The sequence below is a fragment of the Acipenser ruthenus genome, chromosome 13, assembly GCF_902713425.1.
Source record: "Acipenser ruthenus chromosome 13, fAciRut3.2 maternal haplotype, whole genome shotgun sequence".
Lineage (NCBI taxonomy): Eukaryota > Metazoa > Chordata > Actinopteri > Acipenseriformes > Acipenseridae > Acipenser > Acipenser ruthenus.
This window is the reverse complement of record NC_081201.1, coordinates 26861686-26881303: the sequence shown is the minus strand read 5'-3', so window position 1 is coordinate 26881303 and position 19618 is coordinate 26861686. Positions and strand designations below refer to the sequence as shown.

Genomic DNA, 19618 nt, shown 5'->3' with positions numbered 1-19618 from the left:
GGTGTTTTGAGATACAAGTCTTTAATTCTGATCAGTTACTCAAGACAGTCACCTTTCCAATGTGCAGGTTTTAAGAACTAAATAACATACAACACCAGATCGATTAGTATAAACTTTTATTTTAAAACCTAAATCATATTGTATAGGATATACAACACTGGCTAATATGATGCACATTTTAAAACACGTTGAAAGACTTAAAATTTAAGGCACAAGTTTGGAATTCAATAATTTAATAAATGTTACACGAATAATGTTTGGTACTGTTCTGTTTTAATAATTAAAAGGCTTGATAGCCACTTGGACTAACATACAATATAAAGCCAATCTTTAATAACATTTGCACAGGCTTCTTCCTATCTATAGCACCCAACTAATATGAAGATAAAATCTTTTTCTAGATGCTGTACGGCAAGGAAACGGCACACTAGGTAACTTTCACAGCAATGTTCAGCACATTTGAGGTACTGACATTTATTTTAGTCCCTAAACTAGGCTTTTAACACTTAAAACCATGCAGGATTAAAAAAAATAGGCACTTGGTGAAGAGTGTGGGCTCTTATGCTGAGATTTTTAGCTGCAATACAATAAGTGAAAGGCATTTCCTTCAGGCAGCTGTTGATATTTGTTACCAAAATGATTAAATGATGAAGTTATTTTTTTCCTGAAATATTCAATAAATATAAAATGTAGGTTGCTCCTTTAATGATAAACTGATTGAAACCACATGCTTTTGGACAGACTAAAACCAATTAGTTAAAATATCCTATGTTACTCGATTTAATTAAGGTCACAAGGAAAACTAATAAAACATGGCAAACTGATAAAAACATGCATTCTATCAGATTGCCTTCATGATTTTGCATTGTAAAAATATTTGATTTGGTCTCTAAAACTGGGATCCTTTGCAGGCAGTAGCTGGCTTCTGAAGCTTGTACTACTTGCCTCTACCACTGGGGGTGCAAAATACACATTTCTCTGACAGGCTGGAGAAAGCAACAATCAGGTAAACAATATAAAAGAAAAAATATATATATTAAAGCTATATAATTGGAAAGCTATACAGATCATCTATTCAAATATTTAGCTTCTTTTTTACATTAAAAATAATTTGCTTTTTTTTTTTTTAATAACAAAATAATTTACAGTTGGATAAAATCAGCTATTCAACCAGTGTTTCCTAGATTTACAATTAAAAGTTAGTTCTCTTTTCCCAGAGAGACATAGTATTCGGTCAGGACTTTCCACGCCTTGGGAGCCATGAAGCCATCAGGGGGGTAGTCACCGTCGCGAGCAAGCTTCCTCATGCGAGTTCCTGAGATGAAGTCAAACTCACTGTGGCTGCAAAACAAAAACACAGCATGCATATATTGAAGTGTACTGAGCAAGATATGGGGATCTCAACACCATAATCCCGTAACACCATACAAATATACAGGGAAGGGTTCAGTAATTAGTTGGCTTCATACAATTTGCGTTTAGATTTATATAATAGAGTGCCATTGTTTTCCTGTTGCCACCTACTCACATCAGGCCCCACCCTACACACATAAACTTAATTACTCTCTCAGATATACAACATATCTGCTTCCAGAGTTTAGCTGTTCTGATTGACTATTTTTGTCTGGCTAACACCCTCTGATACCTGTGTTGGCATTTATCACATGATTGTACGGTGCAGACGAGTACCTTCAGTGTATTTCTGTCTTTACAAAAAAAACACTTTAATATCCGGATCCGTTTGGATCAGGGGTTCTCAAACTTTGTGATAGCAGGCCTCCTGCAGAGAAGGAAAAAATGAATTTACCCCAGAGAATTGCTTTCAGCTCCCACTATTCTTACCGTTCCTGATCATAGAAGTCCATTGCTTTCTTTGCTTTGTTATAGGCGGCCACTCTGAAGGGAATGATCTCCACGGAGGACAGACCGGGGGCCATGGTCAGCACCTTTGCTCCGTGAGTAGGCTCATAGATATCCTTCTTGGTCTCGGGATGGGGCATTCCAGCCGGGTCCCGACCCACGATGTAGAAGTTGGCTCCAGCAATCATCCGTGCCCTGCAGTGCCACTGAACCTGGAAAAAAAACAAATAGTCATTCTCCGTCAAAGCCTGCACTGTTTAACTTGTCCTCAAGGGTGTTTGTAAACTAGTAAAGGTCCGGGTCTCTATAGGAATAAGGGGAGGGGTGTGTCCTGTTCAGAGTTAACTTATCACAAACACCTAGCAAAGACTTCATCAGAAGAGAATTTTCAATAGTTTCAAATCAACTGCCCTTCATTGGACATTTCACAGCTAATGTCATTGTGTTGACATTATTCATCATCTGTGATAAGATTCAACCTTCTTCTCTGAGTCGAATCACACTGAGTCAGGTGTGCGATCTGTCAACATACTCAACAGCTTATTTTAAATTGCTCTACTTTGTGTGGAGCTCAATATATGGACAATGTACCAGTATACAAATGCGTACGGTACAGATTACCAGGTAAAATGAAGAACTTCATGCACAGGTGTTCAGCAGAGCTTGGCCTTTTTTACAAGGGTGTTATGAGGCACAACACTGATGCTGGCCACTACTTATTTCCTTATATTTTTTTACCTCAGAATGATTGAATGTTAAAAGCAACAGAGACATCGCCTAATACTGTAACATTTCATTGAAGTTTTTTTTTTTTAATACTATATTCTTTCAAAAGATATCCCCTCCCCACCCTTTAACCAGCACTTGGACACTTACTTCTGTAGGTCCAGCATACATCATGGGCGAAGGGAAGATGGCCACTATGGTGGAGCTGGGGTCCAGAACCCCCTCCTCCAGCACTGCAGCGTGCTGCTTCATGCGCCAGGCCAGGGGCACGTCATCATCCTTGGTCCAGCCACCCAGGGGGTGGAGGAGCAGCACCGGGCGCTTGTACCCCCTTTCCAGCAGCCGGCGCTTAGTGTCCTGCATCAGCAAGGCATGCCCGTTATGGACAGGGTTACGCAGCTGGAAAGCAAAAATGGCATCTGGAGGGAATGAAGGAGATTTTGTCAGCAAGTCCCAAACAGGATCGAAGCCCGATTTTTACTCAAAACAGTCTATATAATGGCATTCCTTACCAGCTTTCATTTCCTTGAATTTCTGCTTGAGTTCTGTAGGAGTCAGGCGATACTGGTCCAGTCCATCGTTCCATTTGATTCGCTCCATCACCTCCAGGTCACCACCGACTAGCCAATCACCACTCTCCATCACCATCTGTGAAAAATCAATGTGTAAATCATAGGCTCCAGATCCAGTGTTCTATAATATTGGTATGAGATAATACACACTGATACACTGCGGCACCATGGTGCCATATCCATGCTAGTGTATCTGTTTAGTTCATTGGTCTTCCATTTCCTCTTATGCTGTGGTTTAATAGGTGCCTTCAGGGAAAAGTGTTATTGGTATTATAATTCTTAAATGGTAGTTTAAGAGCCGAGTCCTAAAATAAAATGTGTGGAGCCCTAATTTTTATATTTTTATGTTCTTTAAAATACATCAGTTCAAAGCTTGAAAAAGTTGGAAAATACAAAATGTAATTGAAACCTTTATATGAGGGTGTTTGGCACAGGTGGTCCCCCACTGCCGGGCACATCGCTCCTCCTTCCTGTGCTCATAAAACTCAGGGTTGCGGAGAATGGCCACCTTGCGGCCTTCATACTCCAGAGCTATCGCAGCACAGCCGTCCAGGCTCTCCTTGTTTTCCGAGGACACAGGCAGAACGATGGGCACAGACATGTTGATCGTTTCTCCTGCAGAGGATACACCTCGTTATCACAGTCCACTACCTCAGAGTCTAGTAGTGGCTTCATGGCGACTAAATCAACCCCCCCCCCCGTTTCCTGAATACATTATAGGAAATGGGGAGAAATTCCTGGAACTGCAAGGCTTTAGAACCCTGAGTTAGCCATTCAGAACTCTCCATTATGGTTAAATTATAAATAAAAGTTATCCAACCTGGATATGATGACCACTCAAAGGACCATCTAAAAGTGGTCATTAAATCCTGTTGAATTTCCATGCTGAATATATATTCACACAAAATCATCAGATAGTCCCTATAATTAATTCTGTTAGTCGTTATTACAGGGTTGACTTACATTTAAAAAAATCGTCAAGGCTGATTGTGGGGAAGCATATCAGTGTTACACAAGCTTCAGTGCACAATGCTTTATCTATGGGTTCCATAGCACTTTTATCAATATAGCCAAAAGTATTCTTAGATTAATAATCTGAACAAAAGGTATGTCACTGTTAAGTAAGGCAACGGCGTGCTTTAACTAAAAAGGTGAAGACAGGCTATTGCTGGAATATGATCCAGGAAGAAAAGAACGAGAGAGAGAAAAACAGAACACAAATGGTAGGATATTAAAACAGGTAAGAAATGTAACGCAAGGAAAATTTAGATTATATAAATTACCTCTTCACCCCCAAAGTAAGATTTTTATATTTATTTTGCTATATACCTAATACGTAGTCTTCAGCAGTATATCTCAAGTTCTTCCCCTTTAAAGCAACTGTTAGTGGATAGACAATGCTGGGTGGGGAAAAAGCAAAAGTACTTGCCATCTAATAAAGTGCCAAAGTGTAAGACCTGCAGGAATTCTCTCTCCTTCATGAAGCCTTTTAGTGGTGTCGCCCATCCTTCAGCCAGCACCTGCATCCACTGCATGTCGAGCTGAGGACAACACAACAGACATTAGGACCCAGAGACGTCAGGGCTGAACGTCAAGACCGACACCAAACAAAGAGCCTGTATTACAACCTCAACCTCAAAGCTGCTCCTGGGCCTATTCTTTTTTTCATCCGTGTTACACCTGTAAGCATGTTTGTGTTTCTGTGTGTTTTTCCTCTCTTCATATCATTATAACCTGGGATGCACAATGAGAAACAAGGCCTAACAGCAAATCAGTATTAGTTTGTATACTATACTGGCAGCAGTGTGGAGTAGTGGTTAGGACTCTGGACTCTTGACCGGAGGGTTGTGGGTTCAATCCCCAGTGGGGGACACTGTTGTTGTACCCTTGAGCAAGGTACTTTACCTAGATTGCTCCAGTAATAACCCAACTGTATAAATGGGTCATTGTATGTAAAAATAATGTGATATCTGTATAATGTGAAATAATGTATAATGTGATATGTTGTAACAATTGTAAGTCGCCCTGGATAAGGGCGTCTGCTAAGAAATAAATAAATAAAAAAAAAAAAAAAAAAAAAAATATCCTCCATTGTGAAATTTGAATGTAAACCTGAAATGGCTTTGGTGTGGATTATGGAAATACACACCAAGTAGTACAAACAGAAGCATGTTGAGGCAAGTAAGCAGACTTGAGAAAAGAATGAGCTTGTTTTGTGCCGTTAACACTTTTATATATAGCTTGCAAGAAGTGTCATGAAATAGTAGATCAATGCACTGTTGTTGACATATAAGTGCAGTGAAATGACCCGACTAACTGCTGAACTGCTCCAGCCGTTGAAGGACTACACCCCCGAGTAGAAGTCTCGCTGTACCTGGGTGATCTGGAGTGTGGGCAGTTTCTTGGCGTCAGCCTGTGCCAAGTCCAGCTTGTTTTCGGGCACAAAGAGCTCCTTCACCTCCTCCATCACTGAAGTAGGAACAATACACTGTGGGGGGGGGGATTAAAACAATTTATTTTGTGAGTTTATCTTCAAGCTAGTGTAAGGGGTACACAAATAAGAGAGATATATTTCTGTTTTTTTTTTTATTTTACAATAAATTCATGTAATATTATGCAGAGGAGAAACTGTCTGTATTTGTCAGTGACTACCGCCAGTTCCTCTTACCGTCCAGTAGGTGGTAGAAGGAGACCAGGCACAAGGAAACACTTAGTTTAAATAAACAATAGTCAATGGTTAAACTAAAGGTCTCTGTTCGTCATTCTTTTGTTTACAGGTCAGTAATAGATTATTTGTTTAAATAAATATTCATTTGGTTTCTCAAGTATATGCAAATACTATATGTTACTGATATTTATTTTATATGCCGTATTTAAGTATTTGGACGATATAAATGAACCTGTGTTCAAGGCTATTGGTGCAGCCTGTGTTATTCTTTTCAGCTGAAAGTTCCAGATAGAATTCCTGTGTTGAAAATGTTTTATATTTTATTACTACTGCAATAATGCAGATGTAAACTGTTGTTCTGCTTAGTTAAAATAAACGAGAGTCAACGGTGAAACTGAAACTAAAACTAAAGGTCTCTGTTCGTCATTCTTTTGTTTACAGTTATGGTGATCCCATACATGCACTGCTGGGACCCGTAACATTGGAACCTCCTGGAATGAACATTCTATTCTGACAGAATCAAAATAAGTTTAGTGCACTGTGTTTACTTTTCATTCTACGCAGCTGAAGGGCTTTTGTTTGAAACGTCCTCAAATAAATGATTTTTTAATCATTTAAACCTTTTGTGTACATCCAAAAAATGTTTTTGTACACTGCAGTTATACCTCCTTTAAACACTCCTCTCCAATTCAAATTCCCAGGTGGTGAAATGTTTCAAGCTATAACATGGTGTGCATATCTAGTCAACCTACTGTGAGTGCTGTATAGTTTCCATAAAGATTGATTTAAGCACAAGCATACCTGCTCCTGCAGCAGCCCCACCAGCTGCTGTATGCACTCATTCACCGTCACCTGCCCGGTTTTCAACACCAGCTCTGGAGCCTCTGGCTTCTCATACTCTGAGTCAATGCCTGTGAAACCTGGTCAAGGAAATGCAAGAGTTACAACCAAGTCTTGCAGTCATACAACACTGGCTTCAGTGGCTGACACGCTCACCTTTCAAAGCTGAACTGGGATTACAATATTCCTGTCCAACACAATTCCAGCTTCACATAATTTAACACAACTCAAAATGTTTCTTTATCTTCTACAGAGATAGGACTGGGGCACAGTCATGAAGATCTGCAATGTACTAAGTGGCAGTGGTAGCTCAACAGCAGCTGCGATGGTAAAAACTATTGGTGTTATGGTTGCCATGTATTGCTCCTGGCAGGCACTGGAAAAGTACAAGAAATGATTTGAATACAGTACCTTTAATCTCTCCAGCGCGTGCCTTCTTATAGAGACCCTTGACGTCTCGACTCTCACAGACATCCAGCGGTGCGTCCACGTACACCTCGAAGAAGGGCAGCCCCGCAGCCTTGAGAATCTTGCGTGCTTCGTCTCGATCCTAGAAAGAAAAAGAATAATTATTATTTTACACAGCGTATATGTCAACTAAAATAATTTGGTTTGCATTTAGCCTTGTTTAACATAACCAAATCCTATCCACAGCTTTCTTCAACTTCAGTCCTGAGGATTAAATAGCTGTTGCTATCTAAAAAAGATCAGTGCCAGGATGGCATTATTTTACAGATATGAAATGTACTGGTGCTGGTGGCACACCTTTGCTCTGAGCTAAAGGTGTTAAGGAACGCTGCGCTTGTTCTCATATCCAGATGAAACGTTAAACTGAGGTCAAGTCAATTTATGCCAGGGGGCTAGGTGGGGCAGTGGGCTACTTCATTAGTTTCTCCTGCCTTGGAGAACTGGGTATACATTTGTTACAGGTCTCAACCCAGCTCCCAGTGAACCAACATCCCAAAATGGCCACACAATTCTACACTTCTGGTAGTCTGCCTGGGAGAGGCCTATGATTAATTAGAAGGGGGTATTCAGGTGTAGATTGAGGTTCGCTAGCACAGCTATGAGGACGTGCTTTACTGTGCTATTTCAAAGATACTACCTAAAACTCGTTCGGTAAGAACGATACAAGGATCACAGAACCCCAGCACATTCAATCTTCTTTGTGGCTTGCCTCAGTCTTACCTTGGTGTATGGCGAGATGAAGCTGGTGATGCAAACGAGACCAGCGTCCGCAAACAGCTTTGCCACCTCAGCGATTCGACGAATGTTTTCCTCGCGGTCCGTGGTGGAGAAGCCCAGGTTCTTGTTGAGCCCGTGGCGAATGTTGTCCCCGTCCAGAGAGTAGGAGGGAATGGCGTGGGACACCAGGTATTCCTCAAGGGCAAAACCAATGGTCGTCTTACCAGCACCCGAAAGACCTGCACGTCAAATGTTGCACTGCATTAGAACATTTTCAAACTGATACCAAAGGCTCTCAAGCCAATGCAAAGACAAAAAAGGAACAGTTAAATTAGGATTTTGAGTAGTTCCTTGCTTGTTTTATATCGTTTATTAGGATCCTCATTTTCTTAATCATTTGAAACTTTTTAAATCATACACCTTATAAAAAATCTCATGAACTAAATGAAAATAAAAGGGGTTCATTTGAGACTGAAATTTGTCTCTGACATTAGCAGAGCGGAGTCCCAACTGGTGTTTAGTTCAGAAGGACAGTTTGTTTACCAGTCAGCCAGACAACGCAGCCACGGAAGCCTGCCCTGGTGCCAACCACCTGCCCTCTCTTACTCCTGCTCACATGGTGGGCCTGGTACACAACATTGGTAGACCTCTGCAGATCCTGAAAGGAAAGCACACAATATTTCAGAAACCTGGATAATGACACATTAACAGGGTACTTTTTTTTTCCAGCTGTTTGAAGGGGTTTACTCCGTGAACATTAAAAATCTGACTATATTTCATATAGTTTTACCTCACAGTTAACGATTGATTGTTTGAAATTATAGAAGAGAAGGGTCATTACAGGCCCTAGTTACAAGTAGTTTCCTCTTCTAAAGCTAATTTAACTCCATTACTGAATTCCTGGAGCGGTTTGTGACATTACTCCTAATAATAGGAAAACAAATATCACCCAGTAAAGGTGTGCCAGCTGCATTGGTAATCTCCATTAAGCTGTGTGATAAAAGTAAAGGATTTTTTGGACTGTGATATTTAATTGTTTTAGTTGTCCACCCCAACAAATACCAAGACAAAATTTGCATCTACACCCAAGACTGACCACAGCAAGACCATATTACCTAATTATAATCTTTTAGGTCAGAAACATTCTGAGAAATACAGTATATTAGTATATAAAACTATATGAAATGTACTGTAGCTGCCATTACTGTAATTTTTGTAGGTACTACTAGCAAAGGTAAACAAATACACACCTTTTTATATTCCTGGAGAAACTGCTTTGCAACCTGCTGCTTAAAGCAGACAGAATAATAACTACTATATGTACTGTACATGCTTAGAAATGACTGTACTGGACAGCACGATGCGTTTCACCTCCTCCAAGATGACCTCATTGTCTGGACAGCCCAGGTTTCACAGGGATGACTTCATTCATTTTTTTTTTAACTGACAACCATTTTCTATGGCCAGCAGATCGTATACAAAAGGTCATTTTAACGTCTGCATAAATAGTAAACAGTCATATGTGTTTCTCAAAGTACGCATACAAATATGAACAAAAACTATTAATACAAAATCCGATTAATTAAGGCCACCATCAGCAGTCTGAGGCATATTACAACCCTGTTAACTGACATACTGTAAAACTACTAAACCTTATGAAAACTTCAATGCAACACAAAGCAACATGATGCAATGCGATTTGCACATTTGATTAAGATTAAAAAGTTATTATAAACTAAAACAGTTAATTAGAACAGAAGAAAACTAAAATACCAGTAATAAATTCTTCGACAAATATTTCAACATTGTACCTTCAGTCATAAGACCACCCCCCTATTCAAGCCTCATTTTGTTGTGCTGTATATTATAAATTATATTATAAATTACTGGACCACATTTAAAAAAAAAAACAACAACAACAATACACTACAGAAACACACACACAGTCTTACTAGATAATTATCAGTCCGCAAGATGGCTGATTGTGCTACTTTATTAGTATCATGCAAACAAGACTAAACTCAAGGCCACAGAACTTTTTGGACTAATATCATTAATTTGTCATAGATAAATTAGTGAACAAATAATTGGCAGACATACATATTTCAATGCTATACATCTGATCAGGACGGAATATCGTCATCAATGAAAAATATAGGAAGCACAAACTCCCAGAAGGGCCATGCCTTGGTTCCAGTACCAATCCTTTATAGAACATCTCAAAGTAGAATTTGGTGAATTGGAAGATCAGCAGCGAAATATCGGCAATAATTGATTAACTCATTTTCTTTACTAATAGCTTTAGTACAATTATTTAATTTAAAAACACATTGGACACATTATATAATCTAAACTAACATCTGTATTTATTCATGGATTGTATTTATTAAAATTATTATTAGGAACTATTTATCAATTACAATGTTCTTTATATAGCAGATTAAAATTGAGAATGTTTTGAGACCTGTTTATTTTTAATTTATGTGGGAAATGTATCATTTAGGACTACTTTTTTTTTTTTAACTTATCACTAATTAAATCAAGTTTAGTTTTTACTTGTAACCTCCATAATCAATGAATAAAAAGTAAAGAGATGAAGAAATTCTGACATCTTTAAGTTTTAATCTATATAGTTTACTGATTGCTGTGAGAATGACGCACCTGATTTATAGATCTGGAGAAGTGGTTTAAATTAAATGCAAGGGTATATATGGAAATAATTGTATTACTAGCTTTAAAATAAATATCATTAAAAAAAATCTAATTCACCTTAATCACAAAGCAACAATGACGAAGCATCATGCAATTAGTAGAAAGATTATGATGAGAATACAGGGGAGGGAATCGTGAGACCTACAAAAGCTATTGTTCTACATCCTTTAGAAAATACCAGCCAGCGAAGGGAAACCTGAGCTTTGCCTTTTTCTGGATTAAACACACAGCCTTCTTTTTCTTTGCGATTCCTGTAATTATATATGAAAGGGCAGTGTTACTGCTAACAGCTACCACAGGAAGCACATTTCTCTGTAAAAACTGGCCTTGGTATATCACAAATGGTCAAGTCACTGAAGGACTCGAAAGCAATTCTAACTAGAATGTGTTATTTTTACACTTAACAATGGAGCTCATTCAAACTCCAACAACAAACAGAAAAAAGGTCTTTAGACACGAGGTTGGTTTCTTTATCCAAATGTATTTTACGACAAATAATAACTGTACCTTAAACATCAAGACTACAGTTGTTGTACAAGAGTGATACAGTGATTTTGAAAACAAAATCACCTTCATTTAAACCGACTGTACATGTGTTTAAAATGAAAGCAAAGGCTCTTGCTGTCTAAACCAGCGGTACCCATGTTTCAGTCCATTCCAATCCAGGATCTTGTTAGAACCAGGTCCCTAATTACTTTGAACACATTTACAGTTCAATTAAACAACTAAAGACATTAGACAGCTCAATTCAATAATTAAATGTATGGTAGGTCCTAGTCAGGAATGGATTAAAACAGGATTGACCTAAACAATAAGCTGAAACACACCATTTTACACAAAACATTTGACACTAAAATGTCATCAATTTACTACATTCTCCCAGAGTTTAGCTACCTGTGGAATCATTTTCAGAAAGCAAACATTGTTGCCAGTGCAATTTGTTTATTTTCCCAAATAGATGCAAGCCCTCCAGCTCCTTCAAAATTGAGTTGATATTTTATACACGTTTCTCTGAAACTTGATAAGCTGTTTGTATATCTAACTGTATTATTTTGATGTAGCTACATTTCTATTTGTTCATCAAAGTGCTAATTAATAAGCCAAGGGTTAAAAGAACAGTACATAACTTGACATGTCCGTCGTCCGTCGTCCGTCCTCCCCCCCCCCCCCCCCCCCCCTCAGGGTATCACTGACAAAGCAGCCACTGTACTGTGCTGGAGTCAAATGATGATGTGGCAATTCCAGCACGCTCCCTCTCCTGACTCAACCAAACAAAAAAAAACTCCACCCCCACTTTCGCCTCATATATACACAAGGAGCCCTTATTTCCACTGGTTCTCAGAACCATTACTCACCAGACAGAGAACTTTTTCATTGACTACAGGCACAAACCTCACTGCTACAAATGAGCTGCCAGAAAAGGGGACCACAGTCTTGAGATGTGCTTCTAAAACTGTGCATGTTCTTTTTCCCTCAGTGTTAGAGGAAATCAATCCATTCATTCGACATGGAACAAGACAGAAGGCTGTTTTGCTGAGAGGGCAGCTTTGAGAATTCACAAGAGTGACACTAGCATCCTAGAAGACTGCCTTTTTAAATTATTATTAATAATACACAAAAGCATGACATGATTTATCTTCCAATCAGATATGTCAGTCTGTAAATTACAATATTATATATATATATATGGAAAATAGTATAAGGTGTTCTTATAAGGTAATGAAAAAGAAAAGTAATTGATAAACTGAAAACTCATTACCGGTATTTTAATAATTATCTACAACATTTCGTCTTACGCCTTCTTCAGATAACATGATAGAAAAAGCTAGGTAGACTGATGTTAGTTGTTTAAGTGTGAAAGTTGCACAGTGACTTACAGATGAATGCTGTAAGAACACTGTGACACAGATGGTTGGTGTTCCAACCCTAAAAGCATGCATTGGGTTTGTTGGTTCTCAAACTGGGGTCCGCGGTACGTAGAGACTGCCCACGGGGTCCGCGAAATATTACGATGGGGAACAAATTCTCATGCTTGCCTACTGAATAAAACATGCCAACTCTTTCTGTTTGCACAACGTGGTATTCCTGGCATGAATTCAAAGGCCTGGACTTCAAATTCACAACTGTCACGCGTGTAAATCGGGTTCTGTTCTCTTTGATGCAAGGGCCTGCCGATGCAACATACAGTGTGTTATAATTACCTGTGGGCTTATGGCTCTTATTCTTGCTACAACACCACTCCTATTGCCTGTCATAGTGGCAGCACTGTGTATGCAGACACAATTCTCAGTGTTTTCTCAGTGATATCTAAGTAAATATATTTTTTCTTAAAAACATTTGTAATACTACGTCTTTATATGAAGTAGACTTATATCATATACTGTTGTCATTTAGTTTGGGGGGGGGGGGGGGCGTGATTATTATTCCATTTGAAAAGGGGTCCGTCAACAAAAAAAAAGTTTGAGAAACTCTGTGTTAAGCAAGTGAGAGTTTCAGAGCAAGATGGTTATGGTTTGAGAGTTGAACTGAACTACAAGAAGTTGATCCAGTTTTTTGGTAATTCTGGCAGACCTATGGTTTCTGAAACGAGTATGCAGGTCATTGGTGGTTTTACCCACATACTGCTTCTTGCAATCAATATGTTTGCACTGTATATCATAGATGACATTGGTAGATCTACAGGAGATATTTAGTTTTATTCTGTTGCTTCTATTCACAGGTAGTGCATATTATATATATATATATATATATATATATATATATATATATATATATATATATATATATATATAGTCATATGGTTGATTTGTGGTATTATTTTATCTTCTTTTTTCTTTTCCTTCATCTAACATTTTGATGATAGCCCCAGGGGTAAAAGGTCATAGCTTAACTGTGTACATGTTTTGTACCTGAATCTAATATAAAGGGTCACTTCTGTTCAACAAAACAAGTTGTCTGCTTGGGTTATTTAACTTTATTTTGTTACTCTGTCCCTACAGCCACCTGAATTAAACAGTCACTAGAATACACAGTCTTTCTTCATTATGAGTGAAAAGAGAGGCTCTTTGGATAAGCAGCCACAGGGTTCAGTACCTGAGGTGATCAGGTAAACTTTACCTGAAACTGGAGGGTGAATGTTTACTGTGAACAGCTGCCACCAGCATGTCATTCTTTCAAATGAGATAACAAATCTTAAAAGAAAACTTGAAACATTGGTAACATATATTGTTTGCACAAATAAAGTCTTTCATTTTTTAAAAAAAGGTAAATAAACAATTAGTTTTTATTAAGGTAATAAACTAGTGCAATGCAAATTGTTAGTTAGTATATGGGTGAAAGTAGACTTTCTGGTTAATGTGTTACACTGCTACCTATTTCAGCTAAATTGCAGGTTATCATACTGATAGAGATGTTTCATCCACCTTTCAACAAGAGTAAGCTGTACCCTAAAACACAATATAACCATGAACAGGTAACCTGGCAACTCTGGTCTAAGTTCAGAAGTAAAAGTCAAGGTTCATTAATAAATCTCTACATAGGCCTTAAAGTTAATAAATAGATGTCATAAATAATTACAGAGATAGTAGGAGTAATTACCTGGCCTTGAAAGATACAGTATTGCTCTGTAAGAGGTTCTGCTGTAGTAGGTAATGCTCATGGTCATGGGTGTTCCAATAAACAGATACAGTGTGAAAGCCATTAGTTCTGGTTTCCTCTTTGCTATCTTACAAAGGTCTCCTGAGGTCAGCCCTGTGTTCCATCACCTACCAAACTAAACACTGAGTGTGTGGCCTCCTGAATTGAGTTTCCTATTGGCTTCCAGAAGCAGGTGGGATTTATTGATGAGGACTTCCATTAAGATAGGGCCATGACTCCATTTGGTGGGAGCATCAAAGAAACTTTATACAACTGCAGTATACTTTTCATGTTGTTTCAACTCACTGAATTGTGTGAAAGATTACAGTGGGTGGCTTCAAGGTACTGTGCTTCCCCATAGTGCTTTAAAAACACTTTGGCTGCTCAGCTGGCCAATTCACTAGCCTTTCCTGCCATTCACCACTGCAGACCTGAATTTGATCAAACGTGAATGAGTTTGGAGGTTTCAATTTCCTAAAACTAGACTATCCTCATGATGGTTTGATAAAGTAGAGTGTGCAAAACGTCAACGTCTCTGGAAGAATGGCAGAGCAGTAAACTTCATTGTGACCAGTTCTGTCTAAAACATTAGGCCACCATAAAGGCTGCTCTCTGTCAGACTGAACCAGCTCTCTATCACTACTGTTTTACTCATTCCCTATGGTGGTCATAATAGATGGATTGTACATTTAACAACTGAACACTGCAGCTTTTAAAATACATCAAACAGAGAGATTCATAATTACAGCGATGTGACTGGGTGCCATTGCACCTGGCCACATTACGTAAAACATTAATTCACTTCCTAACATTAACACATCATACTTTGAACGGACACTGTAGAAGAGAGCCAAGAATATGCAGGAACATCCAGCAAACAGACAAGTCCATTCATACAGCAACACTGGCCTGTGTTGCCGTATGGATTTCCCTAGACTGGTATAAACTCATATTCAGCATTACAATTCAGGGGTCTGTGCTACGCTTAGAAAAAGGAGCCCTTTTTTAGCTGCTGTTTGCTTAGACAAGGGGTACATGAAATGGTATATGTTTGGAACATTTTACTAGTAGTGTTGAAGATGCTTCACTGTGGTACCAATCATATGACAATCCACTCTTAGGCCTGACAACATGCAAGTTGGTATAAATTGAATATTATACTGAAGTCTAGTGGAATTTCATTTAGGATGAGAACATGGATGCTTAGGCATTCAAGCAATCTAAATAAGTAGGTCTACCTGTTTTGAAACTAGAGATTTTTTTTTTATTTAAAAGTAAATTAAATTTCCCCATGAAAGACACTGGGATGTTTTTGTTTTCCAATTCAATTACAAACTTGTTTAAATAAATTGCTGTTGCAGTGAATGTTTAGATAAAAAGCACTGTTTAGTAGATTTTTCTGTTCAGTTAGAAAACACCTGTATCGGTTTTTATTTTTGTTAATAAATACAGTATTGTACACTTTAGCGCTGTATATGCATGCCTGTGGGTTTGTTTGTATAGTTTATATATGTTTGGAAATCTAGTCATAGTATATATTAAAGTTAGCAATAGTAACATTTCCTGGTGGTGACCCATACATGTAGTACCTAGTAGTCTGACATGGTATGATTTTTAATAAAAATCAAACATCAATTTAAATGGATGTGAAAAAAGCTTTTAAGTGCAATGTAGTAAAAGCCTGCCCCAATGATTTACTTAACATGTGTCTGTAGAAGACATCACATCCAACACCACGCAGACACATGAAACAAACTATACATTTCCTGGGGTTGAAAGTTCACATTAACCTTAACCTTTGTGGAACAATCTGCTTGGGCAAACTCCTATGGCTTTAATTCTACAGTCCTCCCTTAGAACAGTCCTGCTGCTACAGTCTCCTGCAGCAAGTGTGTGAGGCTGGTGAAGAGGAGACAGGAAACCAAATAAAAAGTGTACCAATAAACTGAAAACCGAGCTTTTGCCCAGAATACTGTTATTTTCAGTTCAATGCTGGGATTTTAATTTTCTTAAATTGACAATTACTTTTAAAAGTAAATGAAACTACAAATAACACACATCCAAATTACCATGTCTAGAGCTGCATCCTGGCAGCAAAGATGTAATCACCCTGCCCTGCAAACAGAATGAACAATTATGACAAGTGTGCGTAAGTGAAGTTTGTTTTATTTTATTTTATTTAGTAGTCGCCAATTATTTTTAGTCCCAGCTCACCGCTACCACACCCGCTCTGACTCGGGAGCAGCGAAGACAAACACAAGCTGTCCTGCAGCCACCTCAGAGCTACAGCGTCGGATGACAAAGCAGTTTAATTACAGGCAAACCCGCAAGCTCCTGGCCAGATTACAGGGGTTGCTGGTGCGCGGTGAGTCGAGGACACCAGCAACCCCTGTACCCCCCGATCGCCCCCCATAGAATACACATAGTTAATACAAACATGATGAGTGGTATTGAACTATTGTCCTCCCTTTTATATAGTATCCATAAGCGCCTGTATGCGCATTGACAGTTAATCATTTACAACACACACGAAAATATTGCAAAATCGCATGGTCAACAACTGTCGCTTTAGCCTCATAGCCCAAGTAGGGTTGCATCCGTTCTGGTTTTGCCTGGATTGTTCTCTTTTTGAGGCAGCTGTCCTGGGAAATCTGTAAGACTTCCCCGGACATTAAGTGTCAAAGTATATAATTTATGTATGTATGTATGTATGTATGTATGTATGTATGTATGTATGTATGCATGTATGTATGTATGCATGTATGTATGTATTTATTTTTGTACGAAATTACTCCGGTTTCCCGGTTTTTTGTAAGTCAGAGGTGGGAACCCTAGCCCCAAGCAAGACCTTATTTTTGTCTTGCTTAACTTTAAGTGACAAAAATGCAGAAACAGAAATATTTATGTTGGTATTTGTATGATATTTTATTTTGTATTTACATATACATACACACATTGAGCTTTTTTAACTTGCGTTGAAAATGACCTTTCGTTTAGCTATGTTGCCAGTTTGGGCACATCCAATGTGAAAATAAATGTCATTTAATTGCATCAATATTACCTAACACGTAGTACTCATAGTAAGAGTGATCGATAATCTGAAATTTCTCTCCCCTTTACAAACTAAAAAAACTGCACACCTACAGAGTGTTTAGCGTAAGGAAATGTTGGCAAGCAGCCTAGAGTGATATGGCCTTTCACCATCATGTACGGCTGTGTTTATAATACAACCACTACGGTGTTTTAAGGAATGAATGGTAATCCAGGTGACTATTATGCCTATGCCTTGAATAAACCCCCATCAATCGTCTCTAACTGGGTCTTGTTTTTCATTGCCAAAAAAGTGTAGGCTCCAGGAAATTAAACTGTTCTGAACTGACCACTGACGGGCTCTAATATTAAATACAAAATAATAAATACAGTGGCAAGCTAGAGGTGCGCAGGGATAGTGGGTTCCATTCACTGAGGTCAATCAGACCTGCTGTGCTATGTGAATACACGCTGCTGTGCTGTCATACAATCACATTTGCATCATAAACTTCAGCGACACACACGCAAGTGCTCTCATAATGAACTATTATGAAAAGGAACAGTAAGAAAATAATACCAGCGGTCAAACTCCACTTAAATCAAAGGGAGGTATTTACCTAGTGAACAGCTAAGTGCTGTGTAGATCACAGTGCAAGATATTGTGTGTGTAGTTGGTGAAATATGAGACATCTGGATCCTCAAGTTTGTTGAGCGCTGTAGGATTTCTCTAATATCTCACATATTTTCTTCACCCATTAAGTTCTTCTTGTTTTCTGGGTTACCAAGCAAACGGCAAAGTAGGACAAGAGGTTGAGCGGATACCCTCAGAAAAACAATTAGCACGGTAGGTTTTTGCAGCTTTTACAATGCTTACACCAATTAAATTTTTTGTGCTTCAGCAATTTTCTAGACTTTTGCCACACTTGCAAATGTTTGATTTATTGCAATTAAAATGTGTTTTTACGCCTACTCTTTGACATTGGCAGCCACACAAAAAGCAGAATCAAAATGCTCTTTAGTCCAAAGTATAGCCTGCAACACCTGTATCCCAGTTGATAGAGTCCTTGGTCTAATTTTGATTGTGACTCTGCTATATTAAATATAGTATATGTTAATAATTACATATATCCTTGCTGCACAAATTAAATACATAAAATCAATTACATATTTTGCGTAAGACCATACGTAATAAAAGACCCACATTGCTAATATGTGCCAAGTATGTAGCCATTCAGCAATCTGGCAATTATGTAAAAAAAAAAACAAAAAAAAAAAACCTAAATTCTTTCTGCCTGCCAAGGGATTGGAACACACACACTGAAGAAAATAAAACACTACATAAGTCTGTAAATACAGCGGTGTTCCGATCACTATCGTGCGCTTTCAATTCATTGCAGTCTATTAAACTTTTCACAAACGTAACAGTTTGAAGTTGAACGAGGTAGGGGTCCCCAAACTGTTTGTAACTGCCCCAGAGTTATAGAACGGCAGTTCTCTTACCGTCTGCTTCTTGTTTCCTGACATGTTGTATTTTTGCAGCGTTCCTTGAGCTGTGTGGATTCCTCGCCTCCTGATGGCTGATCAGAATGTCTACAATGATTAAAGTTTGATCAGATGCTTAGGAGAGGGGGTTTAAAAGGAGCCTAGACACGTAGCATTTCCCCCTGTCCAGCCTCTCCTCCTCCTCCTCCTCCTCCAAAGACCAGTAATCTACAGAAACTGTATAAAGCATCAGCAGGTACGTCATTACTGGGAGGGGAATTGCAGAATTCTACTGAAGAAAAGAAAGAGACGGTGGTGGCTTCCTGTGTCTTCAAACATCAAAACACTAATTAAGGAATGTAAAAAGTAAATGTGCACACCTTTAATATAGCTATTGTATTCATTAGGTGCTGATATATGATCATTGTTAATTTAATATTCTGTACATAGTCAGGACAACAGCACACAAAAAAGTTACAGGTTCAACACATTTATACATATTTTTTTTATTTGTTTTGGATTAGATCTTTGTATATAACTTCTAGAAGATGAGTTCTGCATTAGGAACTATTGCAACTTTTCAAGCTTCTTGGATCATCATAGAATGCAGTCCAAGGTCGCTTTTGATGTGAATGATTATGTTTTTTTTTTTAAAGTCCGTACTGTTCACAGTGGTTCTATTATCTACTTGGGAACCCATTTCTGAAGACGACGTTTCCCCGCACGTTGTTCAAAGCACTCCTCCTCCGTCAATCGCTCATCAAAACTATACGCAGTGACCTTGTACTGCAGACTGTTGTCAAAAAACAGACTTTAATGAAGATGGTTGCCATTGATCTCATCAAATTGACAACAACTGACCCCCCAGGCCAACGAATGACGTGGAGATCTTTCTCTTCAGGCCATT

The 19618-nt window shown here is 38.5% G+C and overlaps 1 protein-coding gene across 1 annotated transcript; it reads right to left on the bottom strand.

Moving 5' to 3' along the window:
- Positions 1-99: 99 nt before the first annotated feature.
- LOC117418241 (bifunctional 3'-phosphoadenosine 5'-phosphosulfate synthase 2-like) lies at positions 100-18894 on the bottom strand. Its single transcript, XM_034031053.3, has 12 exons — positions 18730-18894; positions 8395-8509; positions 7855-8090; positions 7078-7216; positions 6628-6746; positions 5533-5646; positions 4588-4699; positions 3568-3773; positions 3099-3234; positions 2737-3005; positions 1843-2072; positions 100-1341 (listed from the first exon to the last, which is right to left on the bottom strand). The coding sequence occupies exons 1-12, from the start codon at positions 18751-18753 to the stop codon at positions 1200-1202; spliced, it is 1842 nt and encodes a 613-aa protein (XP_033886944.3). The 5' UTR covers positions 18754-18894; the 3' UTR covers positions 100-1199.
- Positions 18895-19618: the final 724 nt, after the last annotated feature.

Excerpts from the sequence above, each read along its gene's own strand:
- LOC117418241 (XM_034031053.3), bottom strand. The coding sequence starts at position 18,753 with ATGTCAGGAAACAAGAAGCAGACG. Across the intron at positions 3,235-3,567 it reads CCAAACACCCTCATATAAAG|ATGGTGATGGAGAGTGGTGA; the intron begins GTTTCAATTACA and ends GATTTTTCACAG. Across the intron at positions 1,342-1,842 it reads GACTTCTATGATCAGGAACG|CCACAGTGAGTTTGACTTCA; the intron begins GTAAGAATAGTG and ends TTTGTTTTGCAG.